The sequence below is a fragment of the Danio aesculapii genome, chromosome 11, assembly GCF_903798145.1.
Source record: "Danio aesculapii chromosome 11, fDanAes4.1, whole genome shotgun sequence".
NCBI classification, from domain to species: domain Eukaryota; kingdom Metazoa; phylum Chordata; class Actinopteri; order Cypriniformes; family Danionidae; genus Danio; species Danio aesculapii.
Window position 1 is genome coordinate 30,086,519 of NC_079445.1, and position 23,749 is coordinate 30,110,267.

Sequence of the window (23,749 nt, forward strand, 5' to 3'; positions counted from 1 at the left end):
TTTTTCCGGCCTCAGAGCCCTCTCCCTAAACAGCAGGCCAAATATGCTTATTTTGATCTGTTTTCTATGTGTGGATGTGAACTTGTGAAACCAAAGTGAATATCAATATTGCAATGCCTATTAGATGAAGTGCATATATTTTGGTAATGCTTTATAATAAAATTGCATTTTAAGCATTAATTAACAATGTGCTATACAATTGCCACATCATTTATTCTGTTTATGGTATTTCTAAAAATACAATTGCTTCTTTATTAGTGTATGTTTGCTCTTTTTAATTTTGGTGTAATCTAATGAACTTCTATAAAAATAGTCATATTTGCATTTGAATATCAAAGTGAATATCCGTACACCAATATACACAAGTGCACATTTGATAACGCTTTACAGTAAGATCTCTTTTATGTTATGCACTAACTAAAATAAGAAATTTATTTCTTACACTTATTCTTTAAGCAAATAAAGACTACATATTTGTTACAGTACTCATTAATCATAGACAATTGAATCAGAATAAACTTTCATTCATTTTCCTTCAGCTTAGTCTCTATTTCAGGGGTCACCACAGCAGAATGAACCACCAACTTATCCAGCATATGTTTTACGCAGCGAATGCCCTTCCAGCTGCAAGCCATAACTGGGAAAACCCTATATACTCCCATTCACACACATACACTACGGACAATTTTAGCTTACCCAATTCACCTATAGCACACGTCTTTGGACTGTGGGGAAAACCGGAGTAGCCGGATTTAAGAAAATGCAAATATTAATATATAAATAATAATGGGCTTAAGTATATTTTGGCAGCAATTTACACTCAATGGCCACTTTATTAGGTACACCTGTACAACTACTCGACTCCATCTCAATGCATTTAGGCATGTAGACATGGTCAAGATGATATGCTGCAGTTCAAACCAAGCCTCAGAATTGGGAATAAAGGTGATTTAAAGGGCACATAGGTTATCCCTTTTTTATATTTAATATAAGTCTTTTGTGTCCCCAGAATGTGTCTGTAAAGTTTCAGCTCAAAACACCCATCAGAATATTTATTATAGCTGTTTGAAGTGTCTGTATTATAGCTGGGAAAAAGTTGTTGCTGTTTTTTTGTAATGGGCCTTTAAGGCTTTAACGTCCTCAAACCGAGATTGAAGTGTCTTCTTTTATAATTGTTCTGACACGCGGCTGTGCTGATTAAGTAAATCTGAAGTGAATCTCTATAATTCATTACACACGTGCTGTTTTAAAACATTTTAAACTTGTAAAACTCGCTCTTGATCACGTTTGATGATGATTGACAATCCTAGCGAACTGAACAGACCTTTTATTCCCTGCTGCTTTGCGCTCGTCCTGTCTTGTTGATATGATTATACACGTGACTACAGGACATGTTAATGTGCGCAGCTGTCAATAAATATTGGTGGGCGGGGGGACCGCACTCCTACGTCAAGTTGCGGTCGATCTGAAAACCGCTCCAATTGGTCCACCGTTTTTATGTTGTTAAATTTGAAATTAAAAAAAGGACTGGGTGTGTTTAATTCACCCCAATATGACAGTTTATACACTATACTTACACACATTTCTGTCCAAACAGCTTGAAAAGTAGATTTTCACCATAGGTGACTTTGAATGTAGCATGGTTGTTGGTACCAGACAAGCTGGTCTGAGTATTTCAGAAACTGGTTATCTGCTAGGATTATCACGCACAACCATCCCTAGGGTTTGCAGAGAATGGTCCAAAAAGAGAAAATATCCAGTGAGTGGCAGTTCTGTGGGTGCAAATGCCTTGTTGATCCCTTTCTGCTGCGACATTCGGATGTTAGGTTCAGAATTTGGGGTCATTTGGGGAATTAGGAACCATGTCCATCTCTTTATGGCCACAGTTTACCCCTCTTCTGATGGCTACATCCATCAGGATAATCCAACAGTTCATAAAACTCAAATTATTTCAGACTGGTTCTTAAACATGATAATGAGTTCACTGTACTCAAATGGCCTCTACAGTCACTAGATCTCAATTTAACAGAGCACCTTTGAGATTTGGTGGAACAGGAGATTCACATCAAGGATGTGCAGCCGACCAAAGTGCAGCAACTGCATGATGCTATCATGTCAATATAGACTAAAATCTCTGAGGAATATTTCCAGTACCTTGTTGAATATATGCCATGAAGGATTAAGGCAGTTATGAAGACAAAAGGGGTCCAACCAAGTACTGGTAAGGTGTACCTAATAAAGTGGCTGGTGAGTGTACAATAAGGTATTGTTATTTTAAATTAGATTACACGTTTTCTAAAATTAACAAGAACTTCATTTGATACAGTACTCATTAGTTAATGAACAATTGTTATTACATTAGGAAATGTTCAAATTAACATTACCTAAGAATAATAAGCATTATTCTCTTGAATGCAATTAACAAATAAAACCTTATTGTAAAGTGCTACCATTTTTCAATGTTGAGGCAATTTATTCAACTCTAATTTAGTATGCAAAGAAAACTATGAATAATAAATAATCCGTAGCCTGATTTTCCCCAAAATGTGGCTCTATTTTTGAAACCCAGAACACGCAGTCACGTTCTGTGCCATGTTCCCGGGTAAACAGAGCATCGTCCAGGAACCGCCAGGTGTTTAAAAGCTGTACCACTGCCATTCGCTACTGGTAACAGGCCTGAAAATGTCACAACTGCAGCCACACATTTCTGTGTCAGCTAAGCATGGACATTGGGGTAACTCTGACCTTGCAACAAGGGCTGGGTCAGTGGCGCACTCCATTAGAGATGGGATTCACGGCCGGGCTCGCTGTTAAGAAGAGGAGCGTTTACAGGAAAACACATTAGCTGTCTGACAGACGGCGTATGTTAATAGTGGCCCCACCGTTAATGTGATGAGACAGCATGCTTGGAACACCCCCTCATTGAGACCTTCAAGTTTTATAATCCGTATCTCTACTTTCTGAAGACTACATCCTTTCTCCGAGTCCAAGGATGACTTGCAAAGCTACGGAGAGAGATGGTGATTGCAAAAAATCACAAGTACACAAGCAAAGCGGTCTAAAATTACTGTCCTAATAACCTATAAAGCAAGAACAAAGCACTGTAATTGAGTGTAGATGCTATAGTTATTGCACTCCTGCATGCATACTGTACGCTCTTGTAATTTGCTGGTAAAAATTCAGGAGATGTTTTAATTGAACACACTATGTGAAGGACTGATGCGGAGACTGGTGACATATGTGTGTGATGCAACAATGATTTACATGCACACACACAAACTCTAGCAAAGAGGAAGGGGTGTCAGCTTTCACAGTGCAGCTTCCAAAAATAACCCCCCACCAATCAGAGCGATGAGCCGAGGGAAGCTCATGATAATCTTTCAATTTCGACGATAAGACTATGTAAAAGAAAACCAGACTGGGAGTGGAGGAAATAAAGAAGAGGGCAGAAAAACGCTGGAAATGACTGTGGATCAGTTTCAGTCTATTTCATCCCACTGACGATCAACACAAACAGAAGAAAAACAAATACTGTTAAGGTACAATGGACAAATGAAATGACATTGACATGAACAAGTCAGGAAATATAGACAGTTTCTCATCGTAATGTTTTTTTTTTCTTTCAAAAGACGGTTCACCCAAAAAAATGAATATTTTTACCACAATGTAATCACCCCAATATCATTTCAGAGCCGTATTACTCTTCTGCAGAACACAAAAGCTTTGCAATAGAATGTTTTGTCCATATAATGAAAGTCAATGGGGTCCTAAACAAAAGTGAACCACACTGATGTTCATTAAATTGATTAAATAATAATAATAATAGGCGTCACGGGGGCGCAGTGGGTAGCACGATCACCTCACAGCAAGAAGGTCACTGGTTCGAGTGCCGGCTGGGTCAGTTGGCATTTCTGTGTGGAGTTTGCATGTTCTCCCCATGTTTGCGTGGGTTTCCTCCAGGTGCTTCGGTTCCCCAACAGTCCAAAGACTATAGGTGCACTATAGGTGAATTGAATGAATGAATGAATGAATGAATGAATAATAATAATAATAATAATAATAATAATAATAATAATAATAATAATAATAATAATAATAAATAAACACATTTTCAAAATATCTTCTTTTATGATATTACATGTATGGAACAACAAGAGACTTCATTAAATGACAGAATTTAATCTGTGGGTGAACTATTGTTTGAATATTGAGATTGTAAATCTTTGTAAATCTGGGGGAAATCACTCATTTTTGTTTAGAGCTGCACAGTCCTTTGTTCCTAATGTGGCACACAAGGAATGTGTACTCCAGTTGCAACAATTTAAAACTGACTGATTAAAATGTGCATATATTAAGAGAGCCAATGCACATCCATTAGGCAGTGAAACAGCGATTAAAAATTCTGAGTTCACCTTTCAATTATTTGTGTTTCGTTAATATTTTTATAAATCATCTGTTTGTGTCTTTATATCTGCAGATGGGGAATTCACCGCTTACCACTTCATTGCTCCTGGCTGGAGGCAGCAGTCATGTGTTCTGCAGTGTTTGGATCATGCAGTGAACAGTTTCACTTCAATAGAGTAATATACAAATCGCATTATCAAAATACTGCATCCTTTTACAATACTTATGCATCTGCAGATACTCTTAGTCAGAATTAGTTCTCTGAGGATGTCAAAATTAAAATATGGCGATTTGTGATTAGATAATACAAAACAAAAAAAAAACAAGTACATTTTTTATAGGGTTGAATTTTTTAAGGCTTATTTTTATAGGTTAGTTGGTTCAGTCCAAAATGAAAATGTTATGACTTATTAACCTTCATCATGTTTCAAAGCCGTAAGACTTTCATTCACCTTCAGAACACAAATTAAAATAATTTAAAATCAAATCTAAGGCCCGGTTTCACAAACAGGACTACTAACTACTAACTGCTAATTAGTTTCACTAACCCAGGACTATAGGCCTTAGTTTAATTACAGTATTTACAGTGAACTCTTATAAAAACGACTTAAAAAAGAGAATACTGGTGTGTATATCTTGAAAAAATCATTGACACTGACATATTTTAAGATTTCTCACTGAAAGTTATTTTCAGTTAAGACAAATCAAACATGCAATTTTGTTTAGGACTAGCCTTAAAGGTCCCGTGAAATTAAAATAAAGTTTTTACGGTGTTAGTATCAGTAGTTTTAAGGATATTTATAAGCTATACTCCAAATAAATTTGCATTTTTTACATCACCTCCTCATCATTACCAATCAAATTCATGACCAATCTAATGCTCTCTGGTATCTGACATGCCCCGCCCCTTCAAGATGCTTCTCATTTGCATTTTAATTAATGCGCTTGAGCTTAGCCACTCTCACTGGCAGCGCTGTGATAAAACATGGCTGTTTTTTAAAAGGGGAGGAGCTACTCTATTTCCAACTCTCACTTTGTGTTTCAGTTGAGATTGTCAAACATCGAATAAATATATCACCCTGATCTCACGAGGAAACGTAACTATTTTACATTTTGTCAGTTAAGTGGCTAATTCGTATGAATGAGTTCAGTCATAAGAAAATGTACAATTTTAAAAAGGAGGCATGACACCCAACCCCGCCCTTAAACCTAGCCATCACTAGCTTCCATCCAAAAATGCGAATGAACTTTAAGCGCAAAAATGAAATATCGCATAAAAGACGTGCGAATAAAGCAACGTTTCCATCCAATGAGCCAAAAATAAAATCGTTACTTCCTGATTAATTGGACCCAAATAGCAATTCCATCAACCGATTTTTTTAAAGCGGATATCCAAAATGCACATACAAAGAGGAGGATGGAAACATAGCTACTGAGGAATGAGTAAATCGTACTAAATTGTACAAATTCATCCGAATTAGCCACTAAACCAAAAATTTACAAAATGTCATGAGATTGTATTGAAAATGTACGTTTCAAAGCACTTCACGGGACCTTTAAAGCCATGTTTGTGAATTCAGGCGTAAGCGTTTTCTGTCTCTTTTGTTCACCTAAAACTCACAAATAGTTAATAAACAAATAGTGATAAAAAAAATTATAAAATGAATTCAATTTAATCTAGTGGTTTAATTGCGTAGTTTAAGCCTAAAGAGTTTGTTAAAAAGTTTTAAAAGGTTCTAATTTAGCATGTTATTCACATTTCAACAACATTAAGGGCTGTGCACAGTGGGACGCTGTTTGCTTGCGTTTTTCGTCGATGTTTAACGCCTCGTGACTAAATAAAGAGCGCCAATATGATCGTGCACACCAACGCGCAAAACGCCAGGAGTAAAAAAGCATTATTTTTAAAGAAACGCCTCATGCTTGTTTTTTTGTTTTGACGCACCATGTCAAAACCTTCTCCACCAATCAGACTGGCACTTTTTTTGCTGGGTTTGAATCCGGAAAAACGTCTCAAAAAAACGCTGACGATAAACGCAAATGAAAAGCGCCCTGGTGTGTACGAGTCTTTAATCACAAATGTAAACAGAAGCTAACCCCACCTGCTTGATGACCAAGAACAAAACCCTAGCAGAAGTTCAAATGTGATGTGACATGCAAGTTCATTTTTGCTGCTACCAATGTTTATATGTCAATAAAAAAAATTAAATCAATTAACCACAATGTCGATTAAACAACTAAATTCCTTTAGTCATTCATGAATATTCTTATCAGTTTTGGGTAATAAGTCAGATTTGGGTAAAGGAATTATCAATGGAGGGGCATAAATCTCTCAGATTTTATTAAAATTATATTCATTTGTGTTTTGAAGATGAACAAATTCCTTATATCTTTGAATTGAAGCAACATGAAGTTGAACAAAACGAATTTTCCATTTTTGGGGTGACTTTATTAATCTCAACAGAGAATTCATCAAGCGCCTCATTATAATTTCCATACAGAAATGACTGAATGTCTTCAGGCCTGCCCACAGACCCAGCGAAAGCAATCACAGTGAATGGGACTAAACAGCATTACCCAAAATCCGGGCTAGTCTGCACTGCATAGATTTCTCATTTTTAGCACATGCGGGGGCTTACTGTCTACACCGAAAGAGCACGCTGGCTCATAAATTATTTCTCAATTATTAATTCCTCTGCATATCGCACATTATTTCGATCCGTATGCAGCCCTCAGCAGCGTTCATCTCAGGCATGTTGGCACCTCGTGAAAAAAAAAAGGGAAGGTAAATACGCGATTGGGGTGCAAATGAGATACTTGTGTTTAGAACGCTCACGTGATTAATTCGCGACTAATTCAGAGGCAGCCTACTGTAGACGAGGCTGTGAAAAACTATAAATGTATTGATTTTATTGAACTGAGAGCCATGAATGTATAAAAGGCAAAGAGGCAGAGTGGAGTCTTAAATACACAGCTTCTCCATTACACCACTGAACAACAGGCTCTCAAAACCTATGGCTTAGGAGAGCTATCTATCGTAACAAAAAAATAAGACTGATGAAGATACACACCATCCATGAACACAGCATTGATGATCAGAGTGAAATGATAAGATAGGATTAAACAAAGATGGTAACCAGCAATGATTAACCCAATGGAGTTGAACAAACAAACATTGGGAAGCATAACAACTGGGTTTACAAAAACAGTAAATAAAGCATTACTTTCAACAATCTCCTTCAGTTTGGTACCTGATTTATCAAGAGTCGCCACAGCAGAATGAACCACCAATTACTCAGGCAAATGTCTTGTACAGCTGCAAACTTCCAGCCGCCCCCAAGCAATAGAAAACCCCAATACACTCTCTAATTCACACACACACAACAGCAAATTTTGTTAATCCAATACACTTATAAAGCATGTCTTTGGACTGTTGGGGAAACAAGAGCACACAGAGGAAACCCAGCAAGCATGCAAACAGAAATGCCACCTGGACCAGCCAGGACTCGAGCCAGCAACCTTCTTGCTGTGAGGCAACAATGCTAACCACTGAGCTACTTTCAATAATAGTTATCTGTAAAGCAGCTTTGCACCAAATATACACATTTCAATGAACTGTGGACAATAGATGTGACAGATACCAAAACGTGGAAACCCATGTGTGGGGAAACCCCATCCTAAAATGTAAAAGGCACCTATATAGTTATTATATTAAAATGAATAGTAATTTTAATTTAGTTAATGATGCAATAAAACTAAGCTTTAAGAAATAGCTTGGAAACCATTTAAATGCAATAATCCATTTTTCAACTCTCTATTGTATTTATTACTGTATATTTTATGTATTTATACATCTATTTTAACCTAATTCAATTATTAACCTTAATGCGATTTGTATGTGGAGGTTCATTCCGCTGTGGCGACCCCAGATTAATAAAGGGACTGAGCCGAAAAGAAAATGAATGAATTTGTATGTATGTTTTAAAAGATTAATTTGAATCTTATTTTATCCTTGTTGCATTATTTTATCATAATAACAGTGCGTTTCTATGTATTGTGTGCATATTTCTATTCATCCAAAATCATTTTGATCCTATTTTACATTTTATTAACAAAATTAATTGTTTTTAATAAATTTTTACATTTTTATTTTGACATTTTTCCCAAATATACCCAACACTTTAGCACTTTGTCTAAGAAATTACATTTTAATATCCATTATGGAAAATAAACGAAGTAAAAAACATATTATGAACAAACCTATAATTTACATTAAACATCAAATTTAGCCTTGATTTAGTCAAGACGACTATGCTTAGACGTCTATTAGACATCTTTTAAAAACCAAAAATGCTTGCTAGTCTGTTTCTGTAGCCTATGTAGACAGGTGGATAAGATACCTGTAACATCACCACTCCATTTATATTATACAGATAATGTTAAGACAATTAGCCAATAATCAGTGTAAACATGTCTGTACAATACAGAAAACCTAAGCTGATCTAACACTGGCTAAAGTCTGTGCCTCTCAAACACCACAGAGGATCATTGTAGCTGATGTTTTCCTGTCACACGTGGCTCTATCAAGCACATGCACTTACTTTTACAAGACACTGTGACCACAGAGAAGCACTGTCACCATAAACTTCGATAGCCCTCAGAGGAAAGCCATAACACCTTTTTGGGAAACCGAAGCTGCTTCTCGTTGTTTAGATCAGCTCTAAACAATGCATAAATCACAAGCGCTCGGTTTTGCATACTGTTTTTCTACAATTCGACTGCAGCATTGTCATGCAGCAGACTTTATATTGAAACAGTCCATCAGCGTTAGAAATCATCGTGCACAGTGGGTGCAATATCAAAGCAGGCTGACTGGAAAGGAAAAGACAGTGGGTGCACGCATATCTCATTTATATGCAAAGAAAAATGCGCCTGTAAAAGCAAACAGCCGGTTGATGGACGAAAGATCGAGGAGAAACGAATTTATCTGAGAGAGAATCGCAGACAGATGGTGTGTGCTGGCGGACAGTCGCGCTTTAGTGACTCGAATGCAGCCGGACAGTTCGCCGTTATTTTTGGATGAACAGTGTCCGGTGCGAGAAGAGAAGCTACTGAGAGACTATAATAAATCGCACGCGCGTCAAGCCCCTTTTCCTCCGCATTCAACTAGGCGTAGCAGCGCAGTTGTGAAGGGCAGAACTCTCCCTCCCCTGTGACTCTTTACCCCCTCACCTGGCACGTCGTCCTCAAAATCCATATCGTCTTGCCCCTCATCTTCATTGCTGAGCGATCCGGGCATCTTTACCGCATAACAAGAAAATCACATCCGAGATACAGGAATAAAAGTCCTGAAACTTAACCCTCTGAATGCCCAGATTTGCTCGGGAGACGTCCAAATGAAGATGAGGCTTAATTTTCTTTTAATCTGCTCTCAATCAAATAAAAGATGGCTGCCCCGTTTTTTTGACAGAAAACATTTTCCCTTTCTCCCTCTTCTCTATCCAAATCCTCCAGTCTGAAAATAAGAAGGAGACAAAAATGGAACACACATGCCCAGATTGTGACGTCTGGTCGGTTGCCATGGCAATCCATCCCATAGTTTCCCCGACACAACTAGTTAGTGCTGTTCGCCTGGTCACCGGCTTAACTAGTAGCGATAGCGGCGTGCTCTCCCGTCTGGCGTTGCCCTTTTCCCGCTAGAGTTCGAGGAATCTGAGGTTAAACCGGGAGAAAGTTCCCTCACGCTGCCTTTTTGGCCAGACGAGGGAAACTAAAGAAAATTATTTCGTTCTGCTGCTTTTTTAATTTAAGAAATTTGGGTCGGACATATTATATTCAAGGTCACGCCTGAACGCGCATCCCTCACGACTTTTATGTAGTTTATAGCTGTTTTAAGAGGATTTAAAGGAACAGTTCACTCAACAATAAAGAGAGGAAACAGTTCATTTACTCACCCTCACGTAGGTCCTAAACTGAACGACGTGTGTCCCTGAACACTAAGGTTTCTGCAGGTTTCATCAAGTCAAATTTAAGATTTTTTTAAGACCATTATAAATGAAATTTTAGACTTATACAGGGCTAAACATTATTAATTCTAATGTCCCGGTCTGCCACAAAAAAAAATTGTTTTTTATAGCGACACTTCAATGTGTCAAAACAAGAAAACTAGTTGTTTACACTTTTTTTCCAATTTTTCCAACATATTTTTTATGACAAGTTTATCATTGTTAAAAGTGTGTGTGTGTGTGTGTGTGTATATATATATATATATATATATATATATATATATATATATATATATATATATATATATGTATATTGTGGAGACAATTACATAATCAAATTATATATTTGCTTGCTTTTGGTCCAAATTGATTTAGTATAACTCCTATTCAACCTAATGCATTTGTTATAAAACCTAAGTTTCATGCACATTTATAAATATGTCTGCTCCCCCTTCTGTAAATAATGTATGAATAAAAGATCATGTAAATGCATATTTTGCTCTGTTATCATGAGGAACTGTGTAATTATTTTTTGTTTACTTTCCCTGACTTTATTAAGATGGATTGTTGGTGATTGGATGGATGTTGGCCCAATTGGGTAGGTTTACTTGGACAGAAAAATAAAGACCTAAATGATTTAAGACTTATAACACAATATTCCAATGAATATAAGACTTTAAGGCGTAACATTTTGTTTTTGAAATTTAAGACATAAGACCCCGTGGACACCCTAAATTAAGTAAATGTTAGGGATTCAATCAGTATTCACTTTTGATTGAAAAATATTATCAGTGACTGAAGCCATTGAAAGCTAGCCATGTTTCAGTTTATGATGGTATTGTTACCTTTTCACTTATGTATATTTTAGTGTTACTGTGCGGTATTTTAAATATAATAAAAAAATGTCTGCATAAAAGCATCTAGCCTAATTCATTCTCGTGAACCTGCTTCAGGACAACCCGTGAATCACGAGCCGTTGCCAAGGATACGGCAGCGAGACGCTGTACGTGATCAAACGAGACAAAGACATTAAAATAATCTTGAGAGCAGACTGCATAACCTTATAAAACCTTCATGAAAAAAATCTTTAGTAAACCAACCTAATTCTCCCCCTCTAGCCAGTGCGTTTTAGACACCACGTTTCAACAGTTGAGCTTGGGAAGTTGAGAGACCAACTTAAAACCAATCAATCATTTTAGACTGGTTTCTGAACACAATGCAAGTTTTATCTGACAAACGAACTCTCTGAACTCTGTTACAGCACAAACTTTATTGTTGCTATGGAAATGATTGGTCCAGTCTGACTTGGAGCCCTATATACATTAATGCAGTAAATGAACTCTAAAAATAGAAAGAAATGCCCAATTATAAATCAAATGGATTCATCTAGCACTCCGTTACTACTTGAGAGAAAAATGCACAGCGTTTTAAAACATGCTGAAATGAACACCGCAGAAGCGAGTAAACTGATTTCTTTTGAAAATTTATTAAATTTACAAAAGAGTGGCATGGATTTAATCTTCGTCTTCCTCCTCTTCATCCTGGTTGATCTGGAAGTAGCGCAGTTCGTAGCTTTCCTTGGTGTTCGCTACTACACGCAGCCAGTCACGCAGGTTGTTTTTCTTTAGGTACTTCTTGGTAAGATACTTCAGATACCTAAAAACAACAAGTTTGCGTTATATTCTATTGCATTCTATATAATCACAAATGTCCAAAAAGTATTAGTAAATATGCACAGTCAAGAAACTGACTTAGTCTGTTTGGTTTAACGATTAAAAAAAATTTACTCCTTTTAAATGACTCCTGAAAGCATCAATCTCAATAATAGCACTGGAATATTTGCCAAAGCCCTAGATATAAAAAGTAAAACATTTCTTTGTACATGTCAGTTTCTTGAACAGTCTGACAGAAAATAAATACTTTTTTCTAGACTCAAAGTGCCAGTAACCAATCATTTGAACTAACTTTATGATACATCAAGGGCCACAGTTGTCGCAAGAAATTTTGCTATATTTTTCTTTAGAAATGTTCACCTACTACTTTGATCACCTGGATGGTATTAAAATATCTATTTAATTCAAAGTAACAATACTTAGATTACAAACCAAGGTGTAAAACTACTATATCTTCACAAATCTTGCTGCTCTGGCTAACATTTTATTATGACAAGATGACATATAACACCTTTTTTGATTTAGTATACCAAAAGTCGGAGTAACAACTTTAAAATGTAAAGCTTTATAGAAAAAAAAGCCTTGCCTTAAACTTGACATCACAAGAGGAACAACACTCATCCAAAAAAACATAGTAACCAAATCTAATTCAATCGTAAGTCAAATATAATATACTTCAAAAAAGATATTAAAATATATGTATAAGCCAGACAATTCTTAAGAATTGTTAATGCAAAATAAAATAAAATTACTTTAATTGGGTTTCTTACATTAATGCACATTTTTGTTGAATATAAATACCACTTATATAATCAAGTCCTTTCAGAAAGCATTTGTTTGCAAAAATAACAGTAAGTGTGGGATGTACTTTAAGTATCAATAAGAAAAAGACCTCAATGAGCCTTCTCTCTTGGTCACCACGAGTGCTTTCTCTTTGCCTCTTTTTATCAGTGTATTTTTTCAGTGTATCAGTGTATAGACTTCAATCAATCTACAAAAAAATCTGTTGTCTAACAAAACAGATGCATGATCTTAAAGACTTTGTGCAAATTGTGTGCATATTATAATTAATTTTATTTTTAAATTGAGGCATCGATAATAGTTTCACTCTAAACAAAGGACACAAAACCAGTGAACACACTCTACTCTGTAGCAACTTTCAGGATCATATGACGACAAAAATACTAACAATAATAAAGCCGAATAAAAAGGCATCCAACAATAGAACAGCTCTTCTGTAAAGCTTTTGCCAAGCAGCGGTCAGAATTTCCACTTTCCAACAAAAGTGTGAGTTTATATAAAACAATTTTGACAGTACCTTACAATATGCGTCATCATTCTATTATTCTACATATCTATTAAAGAAATCAAGGATGAGTCAAAACCAACTCAAATCAGTGACTGAATAAGCAGTAAACAGTGCCGCACAGCACTTTCAATTATCAGAATATGTGAGGTTAGTCACACAATGATGAAAACGTATTGTTGCAAAACGAGTGCATGCAAATGATTAATCAACAAACGGATTGAGAAAAAAAAATTAGAAGGGGAAAAATTTTAAATTAGATTTATGAATTAAATAGATTTAATGCAGACTAGATTTAAATGACAAATAGCATCATGACGCGTGGAAGAAATCACCAAGCATAATTATGATGTATATTTTTGTACACATCTTGTTACATTACATGATTGATAGGTTGTGCTCAGTTCGATAACTTAAACTGAAACCTTTTTTTACAACAATATAATACATATAGCCTTTCTTCACAAGTAGGGTCTTCTCGAACAAAGATGCCCAAAGTAGGGCCTGCAGGCCAAAGTTGGCCTATTGTAACCTTTGATCTGGCCCGCCATCCCATCTGAAAAGATGAGAATGATGGAGAGGGTTGGGGCAAATGGCTTTAAAAGAGATCGTCATTTCTAATTTGATGTAACCAATTTTGTTCATTTTATTGCCGAGCTACAAAAAAGCTGACTGCAATGAAATGTTTTAATTAAATGTTGTAAATGAATAATTTTTTAAAAACATAAATACTGTCACTCGACAGATAGAAAACTATGCACAAGGCCTCGGTGAGCAAATCAAGGCAAAAACTAGTGTAACCCCATTCTGTTATAAATGAGACTGTTTTTGCATTTATTGTATTAAGTTCATTATTAATATGTAAAGAATTATGTTGTATTAGTTCATATAATGCAATGATTTCTAGCTATTTTTAAATATTATTAAATAAATTAAGAAATTAACCATGGCAACTATATTTAGCTTTGGCCCACAAGCCTCAATCAAGGTTAGTTTTTGGCCCTTCATAAATGTTTGGGCACCCCTGTTCTAGAATGTGACTCTCTATGATCAAACTCACCTCTTGGAGAAGGGGACCTCTGATGTCACTGTGATTTTGCTCTTGCTCCTTTCTATAGAGACCACGCCACCACCTAAGTTTCCAGCTTTGCCATTTACTTTGATGCGCTCCTGAAGGAACTGTTCCTGAGGACAGATGCACACACATTCATCAGACCATTTAAAATGCAACTGTCAGCTATCAACCATCCTGTCTCTCATTTTATTCATAACTTAGAATGGTTTTACAAAAGTAAAAGCATCAGCTTAAACAGTAACAAAAAAATAAAAATCAGAGGCAATCAGACAATTCTGTTTGTGTCACTTTGGGGTTAGTCTATGTAACATATCAGATATCAAAGGCAATGTTAAGAATGCATAAAAATATGGGCCAAATCTAGGGTTTTCTTCATGTGACAACCAGATCACGTTTATGGTGTAGAGCTGTACAATCCACACAGAATCTGGTCTATTCTAAGACACGTCCACATGAGTTCCTAAATCTAATACAGGTCAGATATATTGTAATGATCCTCAATTTGAACCATATTGGAACCAATGTAACATTAAGTTCCCTCTAAATAAGCAGTTGCATATATCTGCACTGACAGTAGTTGCTTCACAAAGTTCTCGCTGGCCTGTGAATATGATGGACAGTTGCAAAGGTCAGTGGAGATTGAGGCAAAGTTGGTTTAATACTCCCACATTCTCCTTAATATAATTTCAGAAAAGTATGCTTTGGAAATTCTAAACAGGGAAATCATATTAGCATCTGATGATTTTTAAAGTACAACATTGTTCACAGTCAATAAACTAGTGCTAACATTGTTTTGAAGTCACGTGCAATTTCAGACCGAATATTCCAAGTAGCGTATTAAACCACACAGGGAGTATGTCACTGGTATAAATGGAAGAACGTGCAAATATAAAACCAACTTTAAATCAATTCAGTGGGGGATGTGATGAACAAACTAATGGCAATCATCATCTTAATGTCAAGTTAAACCCTTTGGTCGCTTTGTCCTTATTGTACCTCATCATCTTATAAGCAACACATAAAAGCTAAATTCAGTTCTGTTTATTTTCATCTTACAATGCTACACAGTCTTGATGTTTTTTGTTTGATTGCTTTTTATGCAAGAGAGTTCATACTATAATGCTATTAGAAACTGTGAACAATCCCCTTCTAATTAAGGTTGTATTTTGTTAAATTTTTTAAACTTTTAATATTACTGATAATATCAGATGTCAATTGCACACTTACAAAGTTAGCAGCATCCATGATGCCATCCTCCACTGGGTGTGTGCAGTCCAGGGTGAACTTTAAGACCTGCTTTTTCTTCTTCCCACCCTTGGTCACCTGCTTCTTCTATAATACACAGACAATACTCAGACAAGCAAAATGAAGCCAATAACCAGTGTGCACAATAAAGTAGCAATAACTGCATTCCCGCGAGTAAACCTGCACGAACACACTAAAGGTATGATTCTACTATCGTTCTCTAAAACAATACGCCAATCTGACAACATGTAACACAGCGGCCTAGTTAAACGTTTAAAAGAAACAAAGCATGTTTTAAAACACAGAATAATGTAAAATTACACATTCAATATCGCTCGTTTCGGGCTAACGTTAGGCTAGCGATGAAGTTTCAATGGTCAGTTTAGAACATCGCTATAACTGCTCATACAAAAATCTAAATTATCTCAGTATTCTCGAAAACAATCAGTGCTTTTATAGTTATCCTGTGTGTCTTATCTGACAAATGCTAAACCGCTAGCTGGACGTTGCTACAACGTGGTTGTTCGCGAGTAGGCCTCGCTGCGGACAGTCAGTAAACAAACGCTTTTAAAAACAACAGTTTGAAATATATTCTTTCGTTAATCAAACTCATCAAGCGCCCAATGGTTCGGCTTTAATCTCCACTGGTTTCTGCGAACACCTCAGGACGTGACACCATTTATTTTGTCGTTTTTCTAAAGCTTGCTCGTACTCACGATCGGGGCCATGGCCGACAGTTTTGGCAGAAAGGAAGAGGAGAGAAAGCGCATGCGCTTTGAAAACTTCCCGTTATAATCGATCCCAGACTAATCGATTGGATCCTTTATGCAGGGGCAAAGAGCTAAGAATGAATCTTTGGCAGGGGTTCATAATGACTATCCGACTGTCATGATGGTAGTTGATAATCATTGTTAATTTATTTCGTACCTAATGGTTTGTCACTATGTTTTAAATTATATATATATATATATATATATATATATATATATATATATATATATATATATATATATATATATATATATATATATACATACATATATATATTAGAACTTAGCCCATCTACAAAATGATTTTTCCCCTCGTCTTTTAGATTAGCCATATTTTAAAGATTATTTATTGTTCCAGTAGTAATAGTAATCACAATAGGCCTATGAATAATATAACATCAAATACACAAAATAGTTTGCTTTAAAATTTTAATTTTATCAACCTCTTTGGTAGGCTATAGCAAAACAATAAATTATTAGACAACCCATTCCTACACCCACATAGCAGAATATTAGTTGAAGGATTAGGTTTCTCATTTTATCTGACTGCAGTTGAGCTTTACACCTAGCAACCCCTTAAGTCACCCTTCAGTCACCCACTGGCATCAGGCTCCTGTTGAAGAGTCCCAACATTACTGTCATTCCGGCCCTAGATAGTGGTCAAGACCGTAGTGTTAACCTGCTGGCCCTCCTGACACAAGCCAAATTTACTGTGTAGGCGACTGCGTTTGCTTGTAGAGAGGAAGTGTGGACTGCCTTCTCGTGCACTAAAGCCACTCAGGGAGATATAAGACACATTATGGATTAATTAAATACACAAATAACACTGCTATATTTTTAGATTTATTAATATGCAAAGTAATATTGGACAGTGCAGATTATTTGGAAAATAGCAGGGTTCCACACAATTCATTCATGTTGACCCAACACAAATTAAGTTAACTTATAAAAATTTAATGGATCGAACATGAAACAATTAAGTTGTCCCAAAAAAAATCAAGAATTGTGTTGTTTCTGCACATTTAAAATAAGTAGTTTGAACAAACAGCAATATATGTATTTTTTTTTGAGCGGCGTGGGGATTGCAGTATTGAATTGAGCTGTAGCTAGCAAAGATAATAAAGATTAAATTCATAAATATATGTTTACAAATGTGTGTATATATATATATATATATATATATATATATATATATATATATAGAGAGAGAGAGAGAGAGAGAGAGAGAGAGAGAGAGAGAGAGAGAGAGGGATGGATGGATGGATGGATGGATGGATGGATGGATGGATGGATGGATGGATGGATGGATGGATGGATGGATGGATGGATGGATAGATAGATAGATAGATAGATAGATAGATAGATAGATAGATAGATAGATAGATTTAGCACTCACTTTATTTGAATGTGAATAGAAAAATATGCACACGTCAGAATATGCCCTATGCCCATAAGGTTTGATATGCAGAGACCTTTCACTATGTACGTGATAGTGTTTTTCTTTTATTTTCTTTTATTGTGTTTTATTTTATTTTTTTGTGTGTATAACAGGAAAAGCATTAGTAATAGTTTTTGAAATGCCCCCTTATCCATATGGAACAAATTTGCACACTTGAAAACAAAAGTTTGGAAAAGTTTAAATTTTATAATAATCTTATTATAAAAAGGATCATGTGACACTGAACGCTGCAGTAATGAAGCTGAAATGTTGAATAAATCATCTTTTAAAATATATCTAAAAAGAGATAGTTATTTTCTTCATTCATTCTTTTTCCCTTTTTTCAGTTCCTTTATTAATCTGGGTCGCCACCTCAGAATGAACCACCAACTTATCCAGCATTTGTTTTTTACGCAGCGGATGCCACATAGACTACATAGCTTACCCAATTCACCTTTACTGCATGTCTTTTAACTTGTGGGGCTTGAACCAGCGACCTTCTTGTTGTGAGGCGACAGCACTGCGCCGCCCTACAGTTATTTTAAATTGTATTTAAACAATTTTTTTCCTTGTATTTTGCATCAAATGAAAGCATTAAAAAAATATTAATCAACTCTTTTGACTGACATGTATTAAAATAATATAACAGAAGATTGCCTATAACAATTTTATTTGATTGATGGATAATTAAACCGTCTGTTACTTCTTTCCAGATGGCAGGAGGGATTTTCTGCTCTTAAAATGACCTGTGGGATCCAGACTATGCCAGCCTTCATCCCCTCGTCTGTCACCTGTGTCATGAGCAGCACCGCCAACCATATCTTCTGGACCGCTACCACATCTTTGGTTCCAGTTGCATGCGTGGCAGGGCCAATAATAATCGCCTCAATTGCCCCCTCTGTGGGTAAGTACCAACAATCACATATGAGGAGAAAAATCTAAAGCATGCAAGTGTCATGGGATAAAATAATTGTATTAAAAGTATGCAAGTATCCTGCTTGACCAAATAAATAAGTATATATGGCAACTGGGATATATATTGTGATACAGTAATAATAAAAACTGTAAAAAAGGGGTTCAGTTCAGTTCTTTTGGCTCATTTTGTGTGGAACCGCTAAAGAAAATATATACATTTAGTCCAAATTTGCTTAGTTTTTACAATGGGATCCTAATGCTGACTTTAAAAATGCCCAAAATCAAAAGGAACAAGGGTAAGTTCACAACCTGATTGATCAGGTGTACAGTATTTTATGACAGGACTTCTAACATCTCACAATTGTGCATTTTTATCTTGCATACTCAGCAGATCAAGTGCTCCATCTTTGCAATCTCATTTGTTTTGCACATACACTCATTTCATGTGGTTTAGCATTGCATCTTGTGAAATCACATTCGGTTTTTTGTTCATTTAGATGTCTTTGATCCATGTTGCATTCATAATTCAGTAAAACAGATTGAAGCATTCAAATGAACCACCAACCTGATATCACCAAGTAGGACATGTTCCTAGATTAACATCTATCTCGATCTTGGAACAACATTGCATTGTAAAGTAGAAATAATGGATATGTTTACTGTTTATGTTAAGTTTAGGCTTACAGTTAGGTTTATGCACGTCTACATGTTTGTTATCCAACTATTATTCCCCTCTGATTTGGGGAATAGTTTACAGTTATGGTTGGGTTTAGGGGTATAGGGAATAGGTATGGATTACATTTTCCAACAAAAAATATTTTCCAGGATCCACACAGATGTTAATCCAGGATCGCATCGTACTTGGGAAAAATCAGGACTTGCCAAATGAACTGCACCAACCAATCAACTGTACTAGAATTTGTTTTAATCGAATCAATCCTTCCAAATGTCAACACACCCCTACAGATCTGAAAAGAAACTCTAGTTGGTTCATTGAGATCTCAGTGCAGAACAGGAACCTTTACCTCATTAATTTTTGGGGTGGGGGGTGAGGAAATGGAAACCATGACACAAGTGTTCAATCAGAACCAGCCACAATGTACTGAAGCCAAGTTACATGAGGCTCCACTGATTCTAGTTTTCTTCAAGCTGGATTTTGGGTCGATTCCAAAATGTGTCTTTGCCAAATCTGGATTTCTGTAATCTTTCTTGTACAACCCAGCCATTACACTTCTGTATATATGACTGTCAAGTCTTGGTTTGAAGAGCAGTCCAAGGTTTTTGATGACTAACATATGCTCTTCTCGCTGTCTGATGATGCATTTAGTCCTTTTTTCTTATTTCATGTTTCTCCTTGTTGATCAATAACAACTATATTGTGCACAAAGTCTCATGGAGTGCTGTTGCAAACATTAAAGAGATATTTAAACAAAAACTGAGTCATTGTTTATTTGACCTTGTTGTAGTAAAGCTGTCTGCTCTAATTCATTTTTTTTTGTATTACCAAAGAAAGGATGTATAAAAAGTCCAGCTTGTGCTCATCTATTATCTATAAAAAAAGACACAAAAGTATATGTGATGTGTCATATATAAGTGTTCTGAGTAAAAAATAACTTTTTTATTGTATTGTTTAATTTAGTTTCATGTTTTATTGTGTTCATGTTTAATCATACATCAAAATAATACATTAAATTCAGTGTTGTGTCCCCCCAAACAATATAATACACTCACCAGTCACTTTATTAGGTACACCTTACCAGTACCAGGTTGGACCCCCTTTTGCCTTCAGAACTGCCTTATCCTTTGTGGCATACATTCAACAATGTACTGGAAATATTGCTCAGAGATTTTGGTCCATACTGACATGATACAAGGCAGGATGGATCCATGCTTTCATGTTGTTGATGCCAAATTCTGACCCTACCATCTGAACGTCGCAACAGAAATCGAGACTCATCAAGACAAGGCAACGTTTTTCCAATTTTTTCCAATTCTATTGTTCAATTTTGGTGAGCCTGTGCCAACTGTAGCCTCAGTTTCCTGTTCTTAGCTGACAGGAGTGGCACGCGGTGTCGTCTTCTGCTGCTGCAGCCCATCTGCCTCAAGGTTCAATGTGTTGTGTATTCAGAGATGCTCTTCTGCATACCTTGGTTGTGATGAGTGGTCATTTGAGTTACTGTTGCCTTCCTATCAGCTCGAATCAGTCTGGCCATTCTCCTCTGACCCCTCTCCTCTAAGGCATTTGCACCCACAGAACTGCCGCTCACTGTGTATTTTCTCTTTTTGGGACCATTCTCTGTAAACCCTAGAGAGGGTTGTGATTGAAAATCCCAGCAGTTTCTGAAATACTCAGACCAGCCCGTCTGGCACCATTAACCATGCCATGTTCAAAGTCACTTAAATTACCTTTCTTCCCCATTCTGATGCTTGGTTTGAACTGCAGCATCTTGACCATGTCTGTATACAGGAATGCATTGAGTTGCTGCCATGTGATTGGCTGATTGGAAATTTGCTTTAGCAGTTGGACAGGTGTACCTAATAAAGTGGCCGGTGCCTTGGATAACACGTTCCATACACTGAAAAAAATAATCATAAATTAGTAGTTTTCTGTATTTTGTGATTCATGTTTATAATTTTATTTTTCCCCATTTATTTATGCTTTTGCACTGCATTGTGGGATGTTGATCTTTCTTCCAACAACTTTTAACCTTAAAAAGTTTGAAAAAGTGACTGTTATTAACATTTTTAATAGTTTAAAGTGATATATTATCTGTATTAATGTAGTATATTCAGCTACAAAACCCTTGTAATAAACTACCAGTACATTTTCTTTCATTTTACAGACTTATTTCTCTTTATATTATTTCTTATATTATTTCAAACTACTAAAAATGTCAATAAAAGTCTCTTTGTTAAACTGTACAGTTGAATTATCAACATCAAAAGATGATAAAGCATGAGATTAACGTCCAATAATGCAATTCACAGCCATAAATAAACGGAAAACTGTTAATTAGCAGATATTTTTTACAGTGTATGATCATTTGGTGAGGTCTATTGCTATCACTGAACAAGCACAAACAAATTCCTCCTTTTGTGGTCTGAAAAAAAAGATGCATGTGGCATTGAATCAACACCAGAGTAAGTAATGCTTGATTTTTGAGTGAACTGTCTCTTTAAGGGCACGGGACAGTTGCTGCTGGGACAGATTGCAACTGGGCCAACCCCAGAGCTCTGATTTTAGCAGTCCACATGGTGGGCACTGAGATCACATCACTGTATACTGCCATTTGATAAAAGATCCTCACAAAAGCATCTTGGCAAAGGAGCATGACGCATTGATCCCACAGCTTAAAGCAATTACGCACAATCTGGTGCTGCCCTATTTAATCTTGTTTAGAGGTGACTTGGAGATCTGCTATTTTTATGCATTTCTTTATACAGGGCAATCAAAAGAGAATAAGTCAAATTAATTTGTTATCGGCAATATATTGAATAATCAAACAATGTTTAGATCATTGTGGATGTTGGTTGGATAGTGCGCATTGTGAATTTAAAAGTTTTGTATGCATTCTTAGTAAATATTGTGTAAACTGAGTGTATTTGTATTGTACATATTATTGTCGCTATTACTTCCTTTTAGGTATTTAAAGAAAATTATTAAGCCGTTAAGTTAAGGCTGCTTTGTGCCTGCTCAGAATTCTGTGTAAAGATGCAATGCAGCATACAGTAAAAGTCAGACAAAACACCACAAAACCCAGATCAGTCCTTACTATAATAGAGTACAGTTAAAGGGACAGTTCACCCAAAAATTCTACCATTTATTCACTTTGACTTTTTCCAAACCAGTTTGAGTTTTTAGTTCTGTTAAACACAAAAGAAGATACTTTGAAGAATGATGCAAATCTGTAACCACTGACTTCCATTGCATTTGTTTTTCCAATGGATGTCAATGGTTACAACTTTCTAATATTTTTCTAAATATGATTTTATAGTGACACGGTGGCTCAGTGGTTGGCATAGTCACCTCAAAGCAAGAAGGTCGCTGGTTCAAGTCCAGGTTGGGCCAGTTGGTGTTTCTGTGTGGAATTTATGTTCTCTCCTTGTTGGTGTGGGTTTCCTCCGGGTGCTCCGGTTTCCCACACAGACCAAAGACATGTACTATAGGTGAATTGGGTAAGCTAAATTGCCTGTAGTGTATGTGTGTGAATGAATGTGTATGGATGTTTCCCAGTACTGGGTTGCAGCTGGAAGGGTATCTGCTGTGTAAAACATATGCTGGATAAGTTGGCGGATCATTCCACTGTGGCAACCTCTGAATAATAAGGGACTAAGCCGAAAAGAAAATGAATGAATGAATGACTGCATGAATGAATGTTAGTACTGTCAGTCTAATGTGGTTGTGATGAATAAAAGTAGTAGTATATATTGAGTATTAGTAGTATATTTTCTTTTTATCAGTATCTGACAAACTGTTTTGAAGAGATCAACTAAACTAGAGATCCACTAAAAGTTTTAAGTAACTTGAATTCTCTTTGGATGGTTTTTCTCACTTCAACAGGTCTCGGTGGTATGTCTGTTGTGACTTATTGTTCTTTTTAATTGTGATATTTAAATTTTTATTGTGAGAATTTTTTTATGTTGTGTGAATCTTTGCATTGTAAATAAATCTTTGAACTTCATGCTGTTGTTTGTGGTGTTGTGACTGGTTCCAGTTTAGTGCTCTATATATATAAAATAAAAACTAATGTTGTTGCTTTCATATTCCCCTTGACCGGTGTTGGACATAACAGTGGTGCATTAGGTAGACAAAAAAGTAAATCTTGTCAAGTTTTGAGCATCAAGTCTTTAAAGATACAGTAGCAAAGCTCTTCCCTGCTATATTTATCTATAGTTGTTCAACTGCAAACTTGCATTT

General features: G+C 36.0%; 2 protein-coding genes across 2 annotated transcripts in view; both read right to left on the reverse strand.

The window, feature by feature from the left end:
* Positions 1–10,103, reverse strand: part of chd5 (chromodomain helicase DNA binding protein 5) — a 114,350-nt gene extending 104,247 nt beyond the window's left edge. Inside the window, 1 exon segment of the mRNA XM_056467849.1 lies at positions 9,637–10,103. Within this exon segment, the coding sequence (XP_056323824.1) occupies positions 9,637–9,703 (67 nt within the window). The 5' untranslated portion in view covers positions 9,704–10,103.
* A 1,773-nt stretch (positions 10,104–11,876) lies between these two features.
* rpl22 (ribosomal protein L22) lies at positions 11,877–16,504 on the reverse strand. The gene is made up of 4 exons (XM_056468627.1): positions 16,425–16,504; positions 15,691–15,795; positions 14,449–14,573; positions 11,877–12,065 (listed from the first exon to the last, which is right to left on the reverse strand). Exons 1-4 carry the CDS (start codon positions 16,476–16,478, stop codon positions 11,924–11,926), a joined length of 426 nt encoding a protein of 141 aa, XP_056324602.1. The 5' UTR covers positions 16,479–16,504; the 3' UTR covers positions 11,877–11,923.
* Positions 16,505–23,749: the final 7,245 nt, after the last annotated feature.

Coding starts and splice junctions, on each gene's coding strand:
- rpl22 (XM_056468627.1), bottom strand. CDS start 16,478: ATGCGCTTTCTCTCCTCTTCCTTTCTGCCAAAACTGTCGGCCATGGCC. Junction 14,574..15,690: donor TCATGGATGCTGCTAACTTT/GTAAGTGTGCAA, acceptor ATCTGTCCTCAG/GAACAGTTCCTTCAGGAGCG. Junction 12,066..14,448: donor GAGGTCCCCTTCTCCAAGAG/GTGAGTTTGATC, acceptor TGTTGTTTTTAG/GTATCTGAAGTATCTTACCA.